This window comes from Anabrus simplex, chromosome 2, assembly GCF_040414725.1.
Source record: "Anabrus simplex isolate iqAnaSimp1 chromosome 2, ASM4041472v1, whole genome shotgun sequence".
NCBI lineage: Eukaryota > Metazoa > Arthropoda > Insecta > Orthoptera > Tettigoniidae > Anabrus > Anabrus simplex.
Window position 1 is genome coordinate 3,874,014 of NC_090266.1, and position 22,050 is coordinate 3,896,063.

General features: G+C 40.1%; 1 protein-coding gene across 1 annotated transcript in view; it reads left to right on the plus strand.

Annotated features, from left to right (window-relative positions):
• LOC136863901 (dynein beta chain, ciliary-like) overlaps positions 1 to 22,050 on the plus strand; it is a 5,220,903-nt gene that overhangs the window by 1,621,971 nt on the left and 3,576,882 nt on the right. Inside the window, exons 27-30 of the mRNA XM_068226514.1 lie at positions 6,771 to 6,800; positions 10,238 to 10,334; positions 16,857 to 17,005; positions 17,080 to 17,304. Coding sequence (XP_068082615.1) covers positions 6,771 to 6,800; positions 10,238 to 10,334; positions 16,857 to 17,005; positions 17,080 to 17,304 — 501 coding nt within the window. The remainder of the gene's footprint in view (positions 1 to 6,770; positions 6,801 to 10,237; positions 10,335 to 16,856; positions 17,006 to 17,079; positions 17,305 to 22,050) is intronic.

A 22,050-nucleotide genomic window follows, 5' to 3' on the forward strand; every position in this document is an offset into this window, starting at 1 on the left:
AATTTACATCTACTACGATAAAGAGGGTAGCACGGTGCTCTCTGGATTAAAGATGGCGGATGACAGCTGTCAAAAAAGCACGTGGCTATGTTTACCAAACACGAGCATGTGGAATTTGCCGCCACCACATTTCAAACTAAAGAGGGCAGCACTATGTTCTGTTGATTAAAGATGGCGGATGGTAGCTGACAAAAAAGCACGTGAGTTTGTTTCCAAACAAGAACACGTGGAATTTTTCAATTTGCCGCCACCACATTTCAAAGGTATCTAGCTAAAGATGGCAGCACGGTGCTCTCTTGATTAAAGATGGTGGATGATAGCTAACAGAACTTTTCAAATTGCCCGCTACTACATGCTTAAGGTAGTAGCCATAAAGAGGGCAGCACGGTGTTCTGTAGATTAAAGATGGCGGGTGATAGGTGATGAAATTGCCCGCATGATAGCAGCACGGTGCTCTGTTGATGAAAGATGGCGGATGACAGCTGTCAAAAAAGCACATGGCTTTGTTTCCAAACAAGAGCACGTGGAATTTACCGACACCACATTTCAAACTAAAGAGGGCAGCACTGTGCTCTATAGATTAAAGATGGCAGATGACAGCTGTCAAAAAAGCACGTGAGTTTGTTTTCAAACAAGAGCACGTGAAATTTTTCAATTTGCCGCCACCACATAGAGGGTAGCACTGTTCTCTCTGGATTAAAGATGGCTGCTTGTCGAAAAGCATTTTTCAAATTATCCGCCACCACATTTCAAAGTTAAGTAGCTAAAAAGGGCAGCACTGTGCTCTATAGATTAAAGATGGCGGATGACAGCTATCAAAAAAGCACGTGGCTGTCAAAAAGCATGTGGATTTGTTTATCTCGAGCTAGTGAGGTTAAGTTGGTAGCACTAAGGTTTAGGCCCGTCAAGATGGCAGCACTGCCGATGACAGGTGACGCAAGAGGGCAGCACAGTGCTCTGTGGTTTAAAGATGGCGGATGACAGCTGTCAAAAAAGCACGTGGCTTTGTTTACCTCATGCTAGTTAGGTTAAGTTGGTACCACTAAGGTTTAGGCCCGTCAAGATGGCAGTACTGAGGTTAGCGATGCGTTGTTGTCGATGACAGCTGTCAAAAAGCACGTGGCTTTGTTTACAAATCTGTCCAAAAGCACGTGGCTGTCAAAAAGCACGTGGCTTTGTTTACCTCATGCTAGTGAGGTTAAGTTGGCACTACTGAGTTTTAGGCCCGTCAAGATGGCAGTACTGAGGTTAGCGATGCGTTGTTGTCTGTCAAAAAGCACGTGGCTGTCAAAAAACACGTGGCTTTGTTTACCTCATGCTAGTTAGGTTAAGTTGGCACTAGTGAGGTTTAGGCCCGTCAAGATGGCAGCAATGAGGTTAGCGATGCGTTGTTGTCGATGACAGCTGTCAAAAAGCACGTGGCTTTGTTTACAAATTCAAATCTCCCGCCAAAACTCAAATTTCCCGCCAAAATTCAAATTTCCCGCGGTGGCGACGGCGGCGGAGGCGGCGGAGGAGGAGGCGTGCGGCGGCGGAGGCGGCCGAACTGTCCCATTATACTACTGGGACGTTTTCCAGAGAAGGCCGTATAATGAAGCTTGCGACTGCAGAGTTATTCAGAACTGTAAGACTGTACTCATACTAAACAAAATACGCATTGGCAATGGTATATTGAACGCGAAAATGATCCTAATCGTAGATGTAAATCTGAAATAGATTTAATGCTAAACAAAAAGATAAAAGGATGGCGATGTCCAAGTTAGAGTCCAGATTTAAATACTATGCAAAACAAGTAGGAGGAGTGTAATAACTCCACACCCAACAATGACTGGTTGTTGAGCGTGTGACGTCACAGCTTCGGAGATTCGAATAGTGTGCACGCGACATGAGTGCGACGTCACTTGGCGGGTAACTTACAGGTACGGCGGTAGGCTACGTGTGCAATCCTTATTTAAAAGGCTTGGATTCGACTCCAGGCTTAATCTCATTAGGCGCTAACCTCAGAGGCCCAAGTTTGACTTCCGACTGAAGTGGTGCGTTCCTGATCCAGTATTTATCCGATAATTTGTTTAATCGGAAATCAGGTTCCCTAGCTGATGTTTACCTAGCCTTTTCTTAAATAATTGTAAATCATTTGGAAATTTATTGAACACCTCCGTTGGTAAATTATTCCAATCCCGAAATCCTCTTCGAGTAAATTAATATTTGTTCTCATGAAATTATATTTTATCTTTATTTTATGATCTCTCCTAATTTTAGACACCCCCAAACTTATTCTTCATCTAATGTCTCTCCACTAAGAGCTCGGAACATACCACTCGTTGAAGCAGATCGTCTCCTTTCTTCCAAGTCTTCCCAACCCAAACGTGGCAACATTTTCGTAACGCTACTTTTTTCAGAAAATGCACCACGTGATAAGAATATTTAACAAATAAATCGTGCCGTGTACTGAATGGTGAAACGCTAGGAAGAAGGAAAATAAAACTACTGGATGGGAACGAGGAGAATACAATCCACTAAGGCAACAGCGAGAACATCCGATGTTTTACAAACGTTCTGGAATTATTCCTGTGGATTCCTTCCAGCGACGTTCGCTGGGCTGGAAGCTTTAGGATCTCTGCTGGGTGACGCTAGTGCTGTAGCAAGAATTGTCTCTTCAGGTTGTAGAAGAGGCGAAGCAGCATTGAATGTCATAATAAGACGATAGAGGCAGGATCATTGTAAAATAAAGGCGTAAAAATCAAGCTTTCGCCATACCGAAAAGGGATTGGTATGTACATATCACCAAAAAGCGTCTACTGAATGCAGTGCCACATCGAGCAGTAACGTAAGAAGATGTTGCTACGTTTGCTAAATAACTGGGAATTACCGATGTGTATAAGCGAGGTCAACTACCAGCATGCCTACGTGAAAATGAGAGTGCTGTAATCAACTTAGACAACAGTCGTCGACCTGAAAATCTTAAGTATGGTACTTTGATAGTTATGGAGACTTACCCCTCCATTTTGGCCCTTGCGCTATTTCGGAAGCAGTTCAGACATTGTTTACAGCAAATACCGCGTGCAACATTCAATACACGCATATGTGTGCGATTATGCCTAATGAATTTTATAAAACACAGACTGTAGACAAAGAACACCAGTATGCACGTCACGACCAACGATACAAGAACGTTCACCGTACGCGGAGAAAGAATTGAAACAACTCTCTTCCTTAATCCACCGATCGAACTCAGCGCTCAATCTCGGACTAGTATTGTTTGGATGCTACAATAAAACATATAACGTCCGTGATGGCGTAAACAAGTTATATTACAATGAGTATGTGCTAACGCTACCGTCAGGCGCTTAGTCAGTAGACGATATTCATGATTATATCGAAACTGCGTTAACTGAACAGATTGGTGGTGAGGGTTTTGGTAATTACAATTACAACATCTCTCTTACTGTGAGCAACATCACGCATAAATGTGTAATTGAGCCTTCTTCCTAGATTGACTAAATCACAACCTGTTTCGATTGGACTATTGCTCGGGTTTCACCAGGAGAACCAACGCCGAAGGCACGTCATGTGTTTGATCAACTTATAACACTATTCGATGACCATCATGTAAGGAGAAAAAGGTATAATATTATTACAGACCTCACATCTCTCACATCTTGCTCGTGTTTATAATTACAAAAGAAAATAATGATGGCTTTCATGATAATCAGTCTGTAGTGCTTCACCACCCTCTGACCGTAAAACACATTGATGACTCACGTTTAGGCTTGCGAATAAACACAATCAGCGCATTAATTTAGATCGCCATACACTTGTAGCTTACAATCACCAGTATCTATAAAACAGTGTACATCGACAGGACATACCACATATTTGCGAAAAGTCATCGAGTTAACAGATGCCCACATCCAGATTCTCCAGGATTTAGGTAATACGCTAGTACAGAAATGCGGAAAAGATGCTAAACATCGTGATCACATCTCATGGTCTAGCTTTCCTCTTCTCTGAAGCGCGTAATGAAGTAAATATTTTGGATATGGATAGATAGAAGTATGTCGGTATTACAAGTACAAGGAAACCGTACCCTTTTTAATGTTGAAAAATGTAATGATTTTTTTTCCTATTTGTTTTACGTCGCAACGACACAGATAGGTTTTATGGCGACGATGGGATAGGAAAGGCCTAGGAATCGCCAGGAAGTGGCCGTGGCCTTAATTAAGGTACAGCCCCAGCATTTGCCTGGTGTGAAAATGGGAAACAACGGAAAACCATCCTCAGGGCTGCCGACAATGGGGTTCGAACCTTCTATCTCCCGGATGCAAGCTCACAGCTGCGCGCTCCTAACCGCACGGCCAACTCGCCCGGTTGTAATATTTTACGGATGGCAGTATGGTGCCCAAAATCTACTAACAACTGGATGATTAATGAAAACAGTACTTTTACAAGTACATTATCATTCGCTGACTCCTACATGCGTATTATAATCAATGAAAACCAAGAGCTAATTCTGATCCGTTGGCAAAATGATAACAATGCAGCATTAACATCAGTAGACACGAAAATTGCCCTTCAACCTACATTGTGGAGGATTGCACATGTGAGGTTAGTTAAGCGTTCCTTTCAGCAAGGTTGGGCTAACGTTCAATGATAATGTCCTGACCTCAACTACAATTAATGATAATATCCTAATTTCAACTAAAAGTCACCTGACCGATTGGGCTCCTCCACGGGGAGACGGTAAATTGCCTATGTGAGGTTAGGTTAACACGTAATAACTTCTTCACCTCACCCTCGAGTCACCTGAACAATTCGGCTCCCCCAAGGTGGGCCATGAGTTTAGCATTGCCCTCGTACGTAAGGTTATAACGTCTTATTTTCAGCTAGGGACAGGTCATCGCCCTGACCATTGGGAACTTGAAAGGTGGCCTGTGATTTTAGGATTGCTCCCGTACGTAAGGTCAAGACGTCATTTCATGTCTTAACCTCACCTAGAGGTTATTGACCATGGCCAGAACCCTCATAGCCTTACGACTGGACCCATTGGGTTAGAAAACTGGTAGCCCTACTTCCAGAAAGAAACATGCTGACTCGGGGTGTGAAATTGCTTGTTCAGGACCCATCGTCTCAGAACATACTCTGCTCCTACTACTTGCGTTAAATATATGACTTACAATCTTCAATCATCTATGTATCAACAAATTAATCTAAAAAGCCACCTAATCGATACTTTATTTCTTTTGCCTTTGGCAAACTTAAAAATACATTAACAAACACAGTACATGTTTCGACCACTTAGTGGTCATCTTCAACTGTATATAAAAAATCTTAGATGATAACATTTAAAAGCAAGCACATTGGATCTTAAAACTATATCCCATGGGAATCCAAAAACTATTGCTCTAGATGCTTTAAATGAATTGGAAGATTGGGGGGGGGGGTTGGGGGTTAGGAGATTTATGTGAATGATACGTAAATTACAGTATCGTTAACAATTGAGTTTAAAAAACTTAAATGATGAAAAAAATATTTAAAATATTTAAAAGCGTCTATGGTAAAATTCTTTTTGATAAAATTAGGTGGCGTGAATAAAAAGTTCGTGTTTGTAATAATCTTCAGGCATTTGTGAAAAAATTATAACTTAATTAAAATTCGCGTCTGTGGTGCTGTTAAACACTTTGTTTTTAATAAACATACTTTAAAATATTCTAAAGTGTTTATGGTAAGGCACTTATTCAAAAACACTTGTGCTTGAATGACAGTTTATGTCAGATGCACCAGTCTTCAGGTATTTATTGTTTATATTTAACAACTTCCTTGAGTGATATTCTTGTGGTTAAAAGGCCGTGTTGACTGTTTAACTTCCGAGAATTGCTCTTCGGAGTGTGATAAAAGAAATTGTGTTAGTCGTTTAACTAGTTAAAACCCTGTGGTGGCTTCTGTATACAAAATGGCGATCTGATTCGGGCAGCTTGCCTCGCGATCTTATCTGGCAAATGTTTAATCCGCGTTGCCTTGGAGAACTGCCTTCGTGCAGACCTAGTGTGATAGCGGTGTGACATGGTCTGATTGGTCGTGGAATATTCCGGAGAAAGGGGAAGTAGAGTTGTGTCGTCATCTAGTACGTGACGAAGTGGACAGCTTGCAGTCATCTATGTAGTCAATTGAATGACGTATGGTAGTCAATATATAACTGTCCTTCTGGAAATTTTTGGAATACATTTAAAGAATAACTCAAAGACAATTATATTTAACTCCAAGGATATCCTTGTAATCTGTTTTAAGTTAAGCTCATTTCTTGTATCTGTACTCATTGTACGAACAATTATAAAACGATTAGTTGGTAAAATAATATTAATAATTCAATGAGGGTGAAGAGCGTATTTATTTGTAAATGTCTAATCTTGAAAGAATATACTTACACACTGAGGTCCGTGTGAAAAGCCACAATAACTTTATGTAACCAACATTGTGACCGGTACGTCATTTCACACTCATCACTGTCCATGGGGAAAATGACATTGTATCATATCCTTTTGATATTTGCATGACGAAGGGTGGCATGGTTTTTATCAATTTTAGAATATGACATGTTTGTCGCACCCCTTGCTAATTGTGATAGATCTATTTGTTATGTGTTATTCTTCAAAACGTAGAGTTTGATGCAATACTGTGTTACTTCTATGATTTAAAATACTATATTTATGAAATGATCGTCTTTTTTCTCATTCTGTTTTAACTGCCGGACGTCTACGGTGGAATTATGATAGAGTCTAGCTGCTCTTCCGACAGAAGTGACCGTAAGTAATTTCGGGAAGTACAACTGAGTACTTCACCATTTCATTTTCCTCCTCATTCTGATTCATTCAGAGCTGTGATTGTATGGATGCTGCGAAATTTTGGGTGGTGGTGAATAATGAATTTTGGGGCATGACAGTGCATTCATGTGTAGGACCAGTCTAGCTGCAATAGCACATTCCGAAACAGTAGAAAACTACCTCACTCCTCATCTTCTCTCACTAACCTATCACCATTGTTTTCCTTATAACTTAATAGTTATAGGCGGTGCTGTTTGAGGATCCAAATAGCTTCAGGGCTGAAGACTGTGCTGTCAAGATCATCGGAATTCCCGCATGGAATTATGTAGGTCAATGCTCATTTGTGTCCATGCTGTGTTCGGTTATGTATGAAAGAAGTACTATTATTAACTTCTCCAAGTATAGAGGACGAACCAAGTACTGCATTCACTTCGAGGAACTGACGTAATATTCAATAGACAGATGGTTGATATTTCACAAGCGAAGCGACAGTGAATCTTGCTCATTGCTTTGAAAAGAGCAAAAAGCAGAAAACAAAGTTGGCTTCTCTCAGCAGGCGTCATGCTGCTGGACGAGAAGGCTTTACTGCACGCAGCCAATACCATGCGTTAATTGTTACGACACTTCTGGTGGGAGGTACTAATCAATCCTCGCTACAAGCCTATCCATCTACTAGGACCGTTAAACAAACACATGGATGGAAAGGGATTCAACAATGATACGGCCGGCCATCCAGTATTACGTGGCTTCAGGGACTGGACGCAGACTCCTTCCATGCTGGCATCCCTGCACTGGTGTACTGCTGGAACAAGTGCTTGGAAAAGAATGGTGACTATGTTGGATAGTATTAGTGTGAATCCTAATATATTGCTGTAAAATGAAATTTGTCCGTGTGAGCCCTTCTTACCTTATTTCTTGAAGCTACCTTATGTCATATACAAAACTACTACAAATCGGAATCAGTTCGTCAAGTACGAATGCACACCTAAACCTGTACTGCCTAACAACTATGTGAAATCGATATTGTCAAACATTATCTCTTCCCGTCTGTCACAAATTTCAGGTTCTCTATTTAATTCTGTACTTAGTAAAGTACTGCAAACAAACGCAACTACGAATTCAGTCATGAAAATAATAGCCTACCAGAATAGATTCAATACAGCTATAAGTCTCATCGTGGGAACATTTATACGCACTATGACTTCACGTAGTTAAGTGGAATTATATCTGAGACTTCTGTGTAGAAAGGTAAATGTTAAGAATGGAGACGATCAGGCACCCGATATTGACATTCTTGTCAAACGCTTGTACAGGGAACGAATTTTAGGGGATAATATCATTGATTCAGCACGAGAATGAATTCAAGATTTTCATAGAAAAGGCCATTTTGGTATGGTTGTACCTGAAATGGTCAGTAGAATTTTGTCCCAATACGATTCCATTCGCAGCTATATATTTACAATAGAGCAACATCGGATAATACAGTATGTGATATTGCAACACGAAATGTGAGTCGTCACTGCTGGTCTCCCTCTAGTCTCTGACTGTATACGCTAGGGATGACGAGGACTGTACAACCGTGAGCCTAGTGCCCGCAGTCTCTCCGTCTACACAAGTCAAGGATGGTTCACTTCAGTCCATTTGGAGTGCAGATTTTTGACAGCCTGACAGTGTTCTGCCCGTGGAAGTGACAGAGAGTGTTCTTTCTGCCTGTCTGACACATTACTCTCTGCTGTGAGTCTCTGGTGCATCATGGGAGAGATCTCTGGATATCGGCTTTCGGCACTGAATGAAGTTCTACTGGAGAAAGCATATAGGGTACGTCATCCCGAACTGTGAGATTGTCGGCTGCAGGACTGCTAAACAGGCACCGGGAGGATCGAGTGAGTGTTAGTGTGACTCATTGAGGTCCTGGTATGTGTAGGATTAAGTATTTAGTAGACAGATAATACATTAATGGAAGTTGAGATAGCCCGCCAGCACGCAACAATTATCAATCAATCAATCAATCAATCAATCAATCAATCAATCAATCAATCAATCAATCAATCAATCAATCAATCAATCAATCAATCAATCAATCAATCAATCAATCAATCAATCAATCAATCAATCAATCAATCAATCAATCAATCAATCAATCGATCAATCAATCAATCAATCAATCAATCAATCAATCAATCAATCAATCAATCAATCAATCAATCAATCAAACAATCAATCACTACTGATCTACATTTACGGCAGTCACCCAGGTGGCAGATTCCCTGTTTGCCGTTTTCCTAGCCTTTTCTTAAACGATTTCAAAGAAATTGAAAATACATTGAACATCTCCCTTGGTAAGTTATTCAGATCCCTAACTCGCCTTCCTGTTGCGAACGACGAAACAACATATCGGCCGCACATAACAAAGTTCAGTTCCATAGGCGCACAAATACAATTTTAAAACAAGTCAGATGGAGGACCAGACTGCCCCAAACGAGCAGACACAATCACATCACTCACAACGTGATTCAAACATTTATTACACACAAGTAAAACACTGCATATTTGCAGGTATGTGCAACAAATTCAGAGGTACACCAAAAAACGTGTACTGCCGCCGGTCAGTGTGTGTATAAAACAAAACGCAGCAGCACATTGCCAACTGTAACAAAATCAAATGCAGCAAGCTAGTACCAACACAAAAGCCGCAACACTTCCTATGTATGAATATTTGCCTCGATTTCTCCTCTTGAATTCCAACTTTATCTTCATATTGTGATATTTCCTACTTTTAAAGACACCGCTCTAACGTATTCGTCTACTAATGTCATTCCACGCCATCTCTCCGCTGACAGCTCGGAACATACCACTTAGTCGAGCAGCTCTTCTTCTTTCTCCCAATTCTTCCCAGCCCAAACTTCGCAATATATTTGTAACGCTACTCTTTTGTCGGGAAATCACCCAGAACAAATCGAACTGCTTTTCTTTGGATTTTTTCCAGTTCTTGAATCAGGTAATCCTGGTGAGTGTCCCATACACTGGAACCATACTCTAGTTGGGGTCTTACCAGAGACTTATATGCACTCTCCTTTACATCCTTACTACAACCCATAAACACCCTCATAACCATGTGCAGAGATCGGCACCCTTTATTTACAATCCTAAAGAAGATCTTTCCTTATATTAACACCTAGATACTTACAATGATCCTCAAAAGGAAATTTCACCCCATCAAGGCAGTAATTAAAACTCAGAGGACTTTTCCTATTTGCTAAACACACAACCTGACTTTTAACCCCGTTTATCAACATACCATTGCCTGCTGTCCATCTCACAATATTATCGAGGTCACGTTGCAGTTGCTCACAATCTTGTAACTTATTTATTACTCTATAGAGAATAACATGTATATATTGTATTCTCTTATGATGTAGGTTCGGCTCGTCAGTGATGAAGGATTGACGTTGGCGGAGCTGCTGGATCTTAACCTTCACGAGTGCGAAGAAGAAGTTAAACACATCGTCGACAAAGGTACTTCAATCAATAAAACTTGCTAGTCGTTTCACGTCGCACTACCACATCAAGCATGCAATGTTGGGAAGCACTAGGATTAAGAAAAGTTGTTCGGTGTGAAAATGGGAAACCATGGAATACAGTTTTCAGGGATGCCGGCGGTGGGATTCGAACCCACTACCTTCCCAATTCAAGCTCAAACCTACGCGACCCTAACTCGCTCGGTAATCTGTGGACAAAGTGTTGATCTTCAATTAAGTATATGCCAGTTTTACTACTTTGGAAATATACCTGATATACGATGATCCCCTGTTATATGTTGCTCTCTTCCAGAAAATGAGTAAAACTGCCTTTGCAGAAGAAAGTGACATAACTTCCCAACCAAAATATCTAGTAAATGTGGTGTAGTGAGTAAGATAGCAGTTGTAATTTGTAGTCAGTCCTCAATCATGACGTATTTCATATATTTTTAAATTCAGAATGAACGCTACCATTCACCTGACTGCTGTATACTGTTATATTCCTAGAAAGAGTTTCAAGAGAAACGTTGTTACGAGGAAGCATGGGTGGAGGGAGAAGACGGGGGTTTGTATCGTATTAGAGAGGAATAGTTTTATGGCAAACGTAAGCGATTAATATGGATTGTAAGAAAAGCCAGGGCAAAACGTATGGGCGAGAAAATTGATTACGGAACATGAGTGTATTATTTTCGGAAGTTATTAGGAAGGAAGGAAAAAACGAAGAAGGGTTGTGCCATACGAATAGGAAGTTATACTTTGGATAAAGGACAGAAAAATTGATGTCAGCAGTGCCAGGAAGAGCGAAGAGCGGGTCGGCAGGCGGGAGGTGGAATGGTATAACAAATAGATTTTGTAAACAAGCCATTAAGACCGGACAGTTGAGCATGAATAGAGCCAAATTATTTAACAAGGTATTCGAGGGTGCAACATTTCCGAAAGGATAGCAGAAAGGAATCGTATGTCCTATTCATAAAAGGAAAGTAGAGAAGAGTAATCCTAGTAATTACAGAGTTATAATACTTGTAGGCTCCTTGACAACGGTATATACGGGTATATTGGTAAACATGTTGAGTAATTGTGGGAGAGTTTTCCATACTATCGGTCGGTCGGAGAGGATTTATAAAGGGAAGGAGGACGATAGATGATATAGTGATTGTAAGAACAATAATAAATAAATATGTAAAGGTTCATAGTGTGGGTTACTGTAGTCACGTCATAGTGCGTAAACCATGGGCAACGGTTAAGTGGTCTAGTAAGTGGTCCTGAGAGTCGGGATACCAGTGGCCATGGAATGGGAGTGGACATCTCGGACATATTCTGATTCATGGCCTTCTTTGAGCTCAGACGGCTAGGACTATACAATCCACCTTTGGTCACTAACCAGTTAGAGGAGAGATCCTCACTTCGATTATGTGCAAGTAGGGTAGCATCCTGCTTCATGAATATACAGAGCTCAGAACGTTTTTAGCAGGCCTCGGATCTATGGGAGTAACGGAGTCCAATTCGCATTTGATAGGCGAGGGACTCCTCGGAATGAACTTGGCGAACGAAATAGAATTCCATGGGGAGATATCAATATTAATGGGGCTTATGGAAGAAATAAAGTGGAACTGGCTGAGTCAGCAAAGAGGATAAATATGAATGTGCTAGGCGTAAATGATATACGGGTGAGGGGAGATAAAGTGGAAGAGATAGGAGATTGTAAATTGTACTTGATGGGTGTTAGAAAGGGAAGGGCAGAGTCTGGGGGAGGGCTCTTTTTCAGGAATACCTTTTCACGCAACATAGTTTCTGTTAGGCTCGTAAATGAACGAATGATGTGGGTAGATTTGGCAGTTGGAGGAATTAGGACGAGAATTGTCTCAGTGTATTCACCATGTGAGTGTGCAGATGAGGATGAAGTTGTTATGAAGCATTGAGCGACATTGTAGTCTGGGTCAACAGCAAACATAGGATAGTGCTAATGGACGATTTCAATGCGAGGGTTGGAAATAGAATTGAAGTATACTAACGGGTGATTGCTAAATATGGGGATGATATGGAAAATAATGGGAATTCGAAGCGTTTTCTGGACTTCTGTGCTAGTATGGGTTTAGCAGTTACGAATACATTCTTCAAGCATTAGTCTATTCCCCGCTACACATACGAGGCTAGGGGTACAAGATCCATAATAGACTATGTCTTCAGCGACTTCGAATTCAGGAAGTGTGTTAGGAATTTTAGGATGATACAGACTTCTTATCTGATCTGTAGTGAACTAACTACCTCCAGGCCTACTATAGAGAAAGTGAAATCTGTTTCTAAACGAATAAGGGTAGAAAATCTCCAGGACGAGGAAATTAGACAGAAGTGCATGGATATGATTTATGAGAAGTCTCTAACAGTAGACAGTAAGCAGGTTCAGGATATAGAAGGAGAATGGTTGGCACAGAGCGATGCTGTAGAAGAAACAGCAAGGGATTGCCTAGGAAAAACTGTATGTAAAGAAGGGGAAAAGCGAACATCTTGGTGGAATGATGAACTGAAAGCAGCTTGTAAACGTAAAAAGAAGGCTTATCAGAAATATCTCCAAGCGAGGAACAATGCAGAGTGAATATCTTGATAATAACCTGGAAAGCATCGGGGAAAGCTTTCTGGACAGTAATAAAGAATCTCAGGAAGGGAAGGATAAAGGGTATGAGCAGTCTTTTGGGTAATTCAGGTGAACTCGTTATAGATCCCAGGGAATCACTGAAGGGGTGAAGAGAATGTTTTAAGCATATTCTAAGCGTGAAATGGAATCTTCCTGGTGGTGTTGCGAACAGCCAAGCTCACGGGGAAGAGGATCATGACGTTGGTGAAATTACTCTTGAGGAGGTGGAAAGGATGGTAAATAAACTCCATTGTCATAAAGCAGCATAAATAGATGATATTAGACCTGAAATTGTGAAGTACACTTGGAAGGAAGGGATGAAATGGCATCGTTGAGGAGTAAGATTAGCATGGAGTGTTGGTAAGGTACCTTCATATTGGACAAGAGCGGTAATTGCACCTATCTCTAAGCAAGAGAACAGGAAGGATTGCAAGACTAACGATCTATCTCATTGCACAGTATACCAGACAAAGTATTCACTGGCATCTTGGAAGGGAGGGTGCGATCAGTGGTTGAGAAGAAGTTGGATGAAAACCAGTGTAGTTTCAGACCACGGAGGAGCTGTCAGGATCAGATTTTCAGTATGCGCCAGGTAATTGAAAAATGCAACGAGAGGAATAGACAGCTGTATTTATGTTTCGTAGATCTAGAGAAAGCATATGACAGGGTACCGAGGGAAATTATATTCGCCATACTGGGGAACTATTGATTTAAAAGTAGATTAATAAAATCGATCAAAGGCATTTATGTTGACACTTGGACTGCAGTGAGAATTGATGGTAGAATGAGTTCTTGGTTCAAGCTATGTACAGGGGATACAGAAGGCTGTAATCTTTCTCCTCTGCTGTTCGTACTTTACATGGATCCTCTGCTGAAAGGTATAAGATGGCAGGGAGGGATTCACTTAGGTGAAAATATAGTAAGCAGTCTGGCCTATGCTGACGACTTGCTCTTAACGGCAGATTATGCCGAAAGCCTGCACTCTAACCTCATGGAACTTGAGAAGGGGGTGCAAAGAATATGGTATGAAATTTAGCCTTAAGAAGACTAAATTGATGTCAGATTTGTGATACAAATGTAGAACAGGTCGATAATTTAAAGTATTTCGGTTGGGTGTTCTCCCAGGATGGTAATATATTAAGTGAGATTGAATCAGGGCACAGCAAAGCTAATTCAGTGAGCTCGCAGTTGCGATCAACAGTATTCTGTAAGTAGGAAGTCAGCTCCCGGACTAAACTATCATAACTTCGGTCTGTTTTCAGACCAACTTTGCTTTACGGAAGCAAAAAGTGGGTGGACTCAGGATATATTATTCATAAGTTAGAAATAAAAGACATGAAAGTAGAAAGAATGATTGCTGGTACAAACATGTGGGAACAATGGCAGGAGGGTATTCGAAATTAGGAGATAAAGTCTAAGTTAGGAAGGAAATCGATGGATGAAGCTGTACGCATAAACCGGCTCCGGCGGTGGGGTCTCGTGAGGCTAATGGATGAGGATAGGTTAGATGGGAGGATGATGGACTCTGTTATGGAGGGTAAGGGAAGCAGAGAGAGACCAAGACGACGATGGTTAGACTCAGTTTCTAACGATTTAAAGATAAGAGGTATAGAACTAAGTGCAAGTAGAGGACTGAGGCGACGTGTAGTATATTCACAGAAGCTTGCAGACTGAACGCTGAAGGGCATAACGGTCTGTAATAAGGAAGCTAATTGTAGAGGGCAGCGCTTTTTGAAATAAGATGAACCGAGCTCGATAGCTGCAGCCAGTATCCAGTATGCGGGAGATAGTAGCTTCGAACCCCACTGTCGGCAGCCCTGAAAATGGTTTTTCGTGGTTTCCCATTTTCACACCAGGCAAATGCTGGGGCTGTACCTTAGTTAAGGCCACGGCCGCTTCCTTCCCACTCCTAGACCTTCCCTGTCCCATCGTCGCCATAAGACCTATCTGTGTCGGTGCGACGTAGAGCAACTAGCAACAAAAAAAAGAAATAAGATGAGAAGGGCAATAGAAAGTGTACTATAGCATTATAATTGAGGAAGGGGTTGTAAGTTTCTTAATGTAATCTAAAATACATGAAAAAAGGGTGTGAATTATCCCCAATCATATTTTTGATATTTATAAATAACATTTTATTCGGGCTTGGGGAGGGAAAAGAGACTTGTCCGCTTTTACGACAACTAGAAATTCCATGTCTGATTTTTGCTGATGGCGTATTACTAATGAAGCTGACAGCTGGAGTATTACAAAAGTGTTTAAATGAAGTGTTTAAATGAAGGAGAAGAGGGCATCAAAATACGGGGAAGATTGGATAGATAAGTGTCATAGACAGGCCTTTATTGGGAAAGGAGTAAAGGAAAATGTTGGAAGAATACTATCAGAGGGGTGTTGGTAGGAGGAGGGCGACCTTGAATATGTTCATTAGTAAAACCAAGTAGTTAATATAAGGGTAAAAGGATGGAATGAACGGGACTAATTTGGTGTATGATATGAGAATAAGGGATAGACAAAATTGAAAGATAATACGGTATGTATATTGTGTGGTGAAAACTTTCATTTGTTAATAATAATATGTAAGAGAATTCGTGAGGAGAGACTTAAATGTAATGAGTGATGGTAATTGAATATTATGATCCAGGCAGGAAAGGAAAATACAATTATAGGATAGTTAGTGGAGAGAATAGAAAAGAACAAGTAGTATAAGTAGGTTGTTGCATATAATCACGAAACGTTGCACAATGAAAATAATGGGAAATGAAGAAGGCAGAAGACTACTACTGGTGGGGAAGAGGAGAGTGCAGGCTACCTGGCTCAACTGAAGGGAGGTTGAGGTAGCCAGGGAGTAGAGTAACCAACCATGCAATGTGTGGGTATATGAGATCCGCAAATACAGTTCACCCGTGTGGGGGTGACTGCTGAGAGGAGACGAGCTGGGAAACGGACTCCTAGAGTTAAGAGAAGAGACGGTCGGCCACGCCATGTTGATCAGTAGACGGTGAGCAATGAATGAGAGTTGAAAGAGGAGTTAGGCCTGCAGGAACACACGCTCAAGAGGAAGAAGACATTTATTATAATGTAACCTTTTATTTTAAATTTTATTTTATTTTCTTCTAATTAGATCCATTAGCAGGTCTGTACAGATCCAAAGAAAATAAAGCTTTACTAGTGAAAATAAATACCAGGCAATTCTTATAATGTCTTGATAAAAAGCTTTCAAGTAGTCCCCATTCCTTGATTGTTCGGCGCAGAACACATTGATTTCAAAACTTAAAGGGGATGCCCTGCCTCTACCTAACACCGCGTACTGGCTCTCCTAGTTCTCTGACATCTAGGACACAGAGAGAGTATATATTTGGGGATAAAAATTAAATTGCGTCACTGCCCCACCCTCACAGAAGGTATTTAGAGCTAAACCAGATGGCTTCATGACGGGTTTCAAAAACCTTGACAATTAATTACAGATTCTTACACCAAGTTATTCCCTCGAAAGTAAAAAAAAAACAAAAAACAAAAAAACCACTCCGTTCGGCTATATGAGAGTACAGTGCACTGACAGAAAAGCTTGCCTTATTTAAATTCCTTTAAGCCAGCACGTGTTCCGTTTTGTAGCACAAAGACGTTACAATATTGTTTATTTAATATCTACTTTCATTAATGCAAAATTACATAGTTATCCATGAACGGTTAGAGTCACTGGGATGAATGAAAGATTGGCGTTCATGAGCTGTAATTCACTGCTTGTATAAACTCGGCTACTATTCTTGTTACAAACGTATTCTTTTTTTGAAATCGTATTGTGTACAATTTTAAGACACAATTTAAATTACGAGTAGTGAAAGAAGGGAGGCATACACGGCGCTCATACTGCTTGTGTTTAAATTATTGCAGCTGTTAAGGAGCTCTCGATGGAGAAGATGCTACGAGAACTACAAGTAACTTGGTCGAAGATGGAGTTTGATACGGAGTTTCATCTGCGCACAAACTGCAATCTGCTCCGCATTAAAGATCACATCATCGAGACACTGGAAGAGAATCAAGTTAGTAAACTAGAAATAGACGGGTAGAAGTAGTACAATAGAGTACAGTACAGTACAGTTTTGTCCTCTTCCAGGTGCAACTGCAAAATCTGATGACATCAAAGTTCATAGCTCACTTCTTGGTTGAAGTATCCTCATGGCTCAACAAACTCTCCATGGCTGATCAAATCATAAGTCAATGGTTTGACGTACAACGAACGTGGATTCATCTCGAATCAATTTTTATGAGTTCGGAAGATATTCGCAGGCAATTACCACAGGATTCCGAAAGATTTGACCACATCGACGCAGAATTCCGAGTAAGTACCTAATAACTTGTCCCAAAAGCCACAGACTAGAGATCATACTAAACTGCTCTGTATATCATAAGCAACTACATAATGTACTTGAATCTATCAATGCCATTTTGTAGCCCATAATATATATAGGACCGCGAATTACGGTATAAGAAAGGCATTATTTTAGTGACAAAGTAGTGTGTGGTACATTTACTTCCTCAAATATTGGTGTTTGTTTGTAGTAATTCACATGAGTGGTATTTATTTACAATGTTTACACCGGGTAGTTCCGTACTTGTTCGCTAGATTACAAGCTGTAATTTAGGACTGCGTGAACCAAGAAATGTCTATCTTAAATTTTTTATTCAAATATCAGTAGGTTTGTAGATAAGATACTTACAAGGAAGGGATATTAAAAAGAGTCGTAATTCAGCAGTTCAACTGTCCACCTATAACGAAGGTACTAATTTCTTTAAATAACGCGATACTCATGTAAATTTTATTTAAATAAAGAGTTTCAACATAATATATACTATTGTACTGGCGAAATAGTTAACAGACGTTGTTTTGTTATTCATTATTGTCGCTCTTCATATTCAAATATTGCATTGTTGGCTACATTCCTGAACTCAAGTAAATATAAATAAAAATCAGCTGACCTTGTACTTTATTCCGATCATTTGTAGTTCTGAGTAGCTAGTTAAGGTATCCGTAATTTATATTTCTCTCCCTCGGTCTTTCAGAATGTATGAGCAGTAGCTAATAATAATGAAGTTCATATATTCCAACAATTGCAATTCAAGTCCCTGGAGTAATAGGACTAGATTTGACAGAAATATTTTTAAGAAATTGTTGTCGACAACCTCGTATTTTTCAGTAATTAAGGTCACTTTTATACCCCGTCCCGCTTAGTAGGGAAAATCATAGTAATCCAGCAGATGCAATAATCACATAACCACATTTCAGTTGAGAATTGTAGTAAATATACCGTATATTAGATAGTATCTTGCATGTTATATTAATGTTTTTCTTTGTGTACGGTAACCCTTTCCCTACTTTAGCCTTTAAACAAACGCAAAGTTTCATTTCTATTAGAGCATAGAAGGATAAAGTAGCACTAATAATAATCATCTGTCTACGCGTTTAAATGTGTTAGTAATCCTTGAGTAGTTCTTGCGAATTTCAAACTTTATGCCTAATTGTAATTTTCACATCTATTTGTACTTGATAATAACCTGTTGTAATTAGGATACGTTTGAACGGAGTTTAAAAACTATTGTAGTGTATTGTAGTAATTTACTAGAATTGAGAGTGCTTATTTTATTATTTTGAGCAGTCTTGCGAATTGCAAACTTTAATTGTAATTTCCATATCTGTTCGTGCTTAGTAATAACCTGTTGTAATTAGGATAGGTATGAACTTAGTTTAACATTATTGTAGTGTATTATAGTACGTATCTCAGTATAAATTGGTATGTTAGTTCTATTACTGTGAAATATTTGTGTAGTATAGTATCTGCAGTATCTACGGTATCTGTGGTTTCATTATTATCTCCCTGTGGCAGTAATTAGGGTAGATTAACTTCAGTTTAGAATTGTATAAGCCTAATTATTGTGTATTACGTTCGGGTTTCAGTAATTAACAGCAATTTTCATTCTGTTAGGGTGTTGTAGAAAAAAATTCGTACAACTAAGTAGGCTAGTATTGTAGTGTAGTAGTAACTAATATAAATTACCTTGTTGTTGTGTGATCTTTGTAAACTATCCTAGACAATATTTTTCCTTTCATTTTTATTTTGCACATAATAAGTTATTTTACTTTTCCGTTTCTTCTCATTATTCCGGGAAGAATGACTAAGGAGTGCAAGTGTAGGAACTGTGGGTGTGACCGGGCATTAAGGAGAATGAGGGAGAAGTTGGAGGGTCTGAGGGAGATAATTAGGATTCTCTCAGAGGAAAGAAAGTACGCCTCCCTCAAAAAATGTACAGGATACAGTAGGTGTAAAAGAGGGATGGGAAGGAAACTGGGGAATTTAAGAAGAGAGGTTGTCTAATGTTTTAAGAGGAAGGATATTGCAGGCTAAGGGCTCTATTCAGGATCAGATTTCAGGACAGATGTCTGTGAGAAATCGGTACGAGTCACTGCAGGTAGAATAACCAAGGGGAGATGAGGAACAGGGAACTGTTGCTGAGATGTGTGGAAGTGGGAGGAAGGGAAAAGGTGGAAAAGGGAAATGTAGAGTAGTGGAAAGGAAAGGACAGGTGGAACAAGGTCTTGGGAGGCAGAAAAGGGAGAAAGAGTTACCTTCTGCAAGAGTGAGTGAAGATAGGGCTGACCAGGAGAGGAGGGGAACAAATGAGGTGGGTAGGGTTGAGGCTCTGGTCATGGGGAATTCCATTGTGAGACATGTGGGGAAAGTGCGTGGAGGAATTTTATCCAGGAATTAGGTTGAGGAAGATGTTGAAGAAATTAAAGTAGAAGAGAAGGAAGAGGGAAAGGAGAAAGAGGTGTAGCTTCACGTTGGTACTAACAACGTAAGACAAGCAGGTATAAGTACCAACATAGATGGAGGTGTGTGGGATCTGGTAAATGTAGCACGGGTGAAGTTTAAGGAAGCGGAGATTGTTATCAGTGGAATACTGTGCAGGAGGGATACTGATAGGTGGGATAGGTGATTGGGGATTTAAATGAGACTATGGAGTGGGTATGTTGAAAACTGGGAGTGAGACCTCTAGATCCTAATAGGTGGGTAGGAGATAGGGATCAGAGCTGAGATGGCCTTCACTTAAACCGCAGTAGTACATACAAGTTAGGAAATTTGGTTAAAAGTGTTATAGACAAGTACATTCAGGGAACGGGGTGGGAAACGGCGCGATGATAAGGATACAGGGAAATTGAAGTCAGTTAGGGATGACATAAACATTTTAGTGTTCAAGTGAAGTATTGTAAAGAAAGGAACCGAATTAAGTAATTTAATAGATATACACTTCCCAGATATTGTAATAGGAATTGAATTATGGCTGAGAAATGATATAATGGTTACAGAAATTTCCCCGCGGAACTGGAGTGTGTATCGTACTGATAAGGTAGGAATGGCAAGAGGGGGAGTATTCCTTCTGGTGATAGAAGGATTTGTAAGCTACGACAAAGTTATAGATGACAAACACGAAATTCTAGGTGTAAGGCTAATCTCCAAAGATAAGAGGCAACTTGATGTATTTTGAGTGTACCGACCGGGAAAGGGTGGCGCTGACGCTCATTCAGGTATGTTGTAAACGCGATTGAAAGGAATGTGACCGTTTAATTTTAATTTCGTGTGGCTATTTCTAGCCTAATGCAGCCCTTATAAGGCAGACCCTCCGATGAGGGTGGGCGGCATCTGCCATGTTTAGGTAACTACGTGTTATTGTGGTCGAGGATAGTGTTATGTGTGGTGTGTGTTGGTTGCAGGGATGTTGGGGACAGCACAAACACCCAGCCCCGTGCGATTGGAATTAACCAATGACGGTTAAAATCCCCGACCTGGCCGGGAGTCGAACCCGGGACCCTCTGAACCGAAGGTCAGTACCCTGACCATTCAGCCAACGAGTCGGACAATGTGACAGTAGCAGATGATCTCAATTTACCAAACGTCAATTGGGAAGGTAATGCGACGACAAGAATCATGAATAACAAATAGGTTAATATGGGAAAGGCAGCTGATTCAGAAAGTAATGGAACCAACTAGAGGGAAGAATGTTTCGGATGTGGTCCTGGTAAAATCAGATATCTCTATACAGCAACCGAAATAATAGATGGTATTAGTGATCACGAAGCTGTTTTTGTCGTAGTTAGAAATAAATGTGAAAGAAAGGAAGGTATTATATTAGGACTATTATGCAGTACCATATGGCTGATAAAACAGCCGTTAGGGAGTTTTTAAAAAGTAACAATTAACGATGGAAAACTGGAAAAATAATGTAAATAGACTCTGGGATGTGTTTAAAGCAATTGTTGAGGAATGTGAAAATAGGTTTTTACCTTTAAAAGTGGTGATGAATGGTAAAGATCTACTCTATTAAAGCAGAGAATTAAAGCGACTAAGAAGGAGGTGCAGGTTGGAAAGAAATAGAGTTAGAAATGGCTGTGGAAGTAAAGAGAAATCGAAGGAACTTACTAGGAAATTGAATTAAGCAAAGAAGTCAGCTTAGGATAACATGATCACAAGCACAATTGGGCCATATAAATTTTAGTGAAAAATGGAAGGTTATGTATACGTACGTTAAGGCAGAAACTGGTTCCAAGAATGATACTCCAGGAATCATTAATTAAAAGGGGGAATGTGTATGCGAGGATCTTCAAAAGGCAGAAGTATTCAGTCAGCAGTATGTAAAGATTGTTGGTTACAAGGGTAATGTCCAGATAGAGGAGGCGACTAACAATAAAGAAGTATAAAAATTTGCATATGATAACAAAGAAATTTACAGTAAGTTACAAGCGTTGAAACCTAGAAAGGCGGATGGAAATGTTAATATTTCTGGGGATATACTAAAGACAATGGGTTGGGATATAGTACCATATCTGAAGTACTTATCTGATTATTGTTTGCATGAAGGTGTTATACCAAATGCATGGAGAGTTGCTACAGTAGCCCGTGTGTGTAAAAGAATGGGTGATAGACATGAAGCTGAAAATTACAGGCCAGTCAATTTGACATGCATCGCATGTAAGATTTGGGAAGGGATTCTTTCTGATTATATAAGACATGTTTGCGAAATAAATTATTGG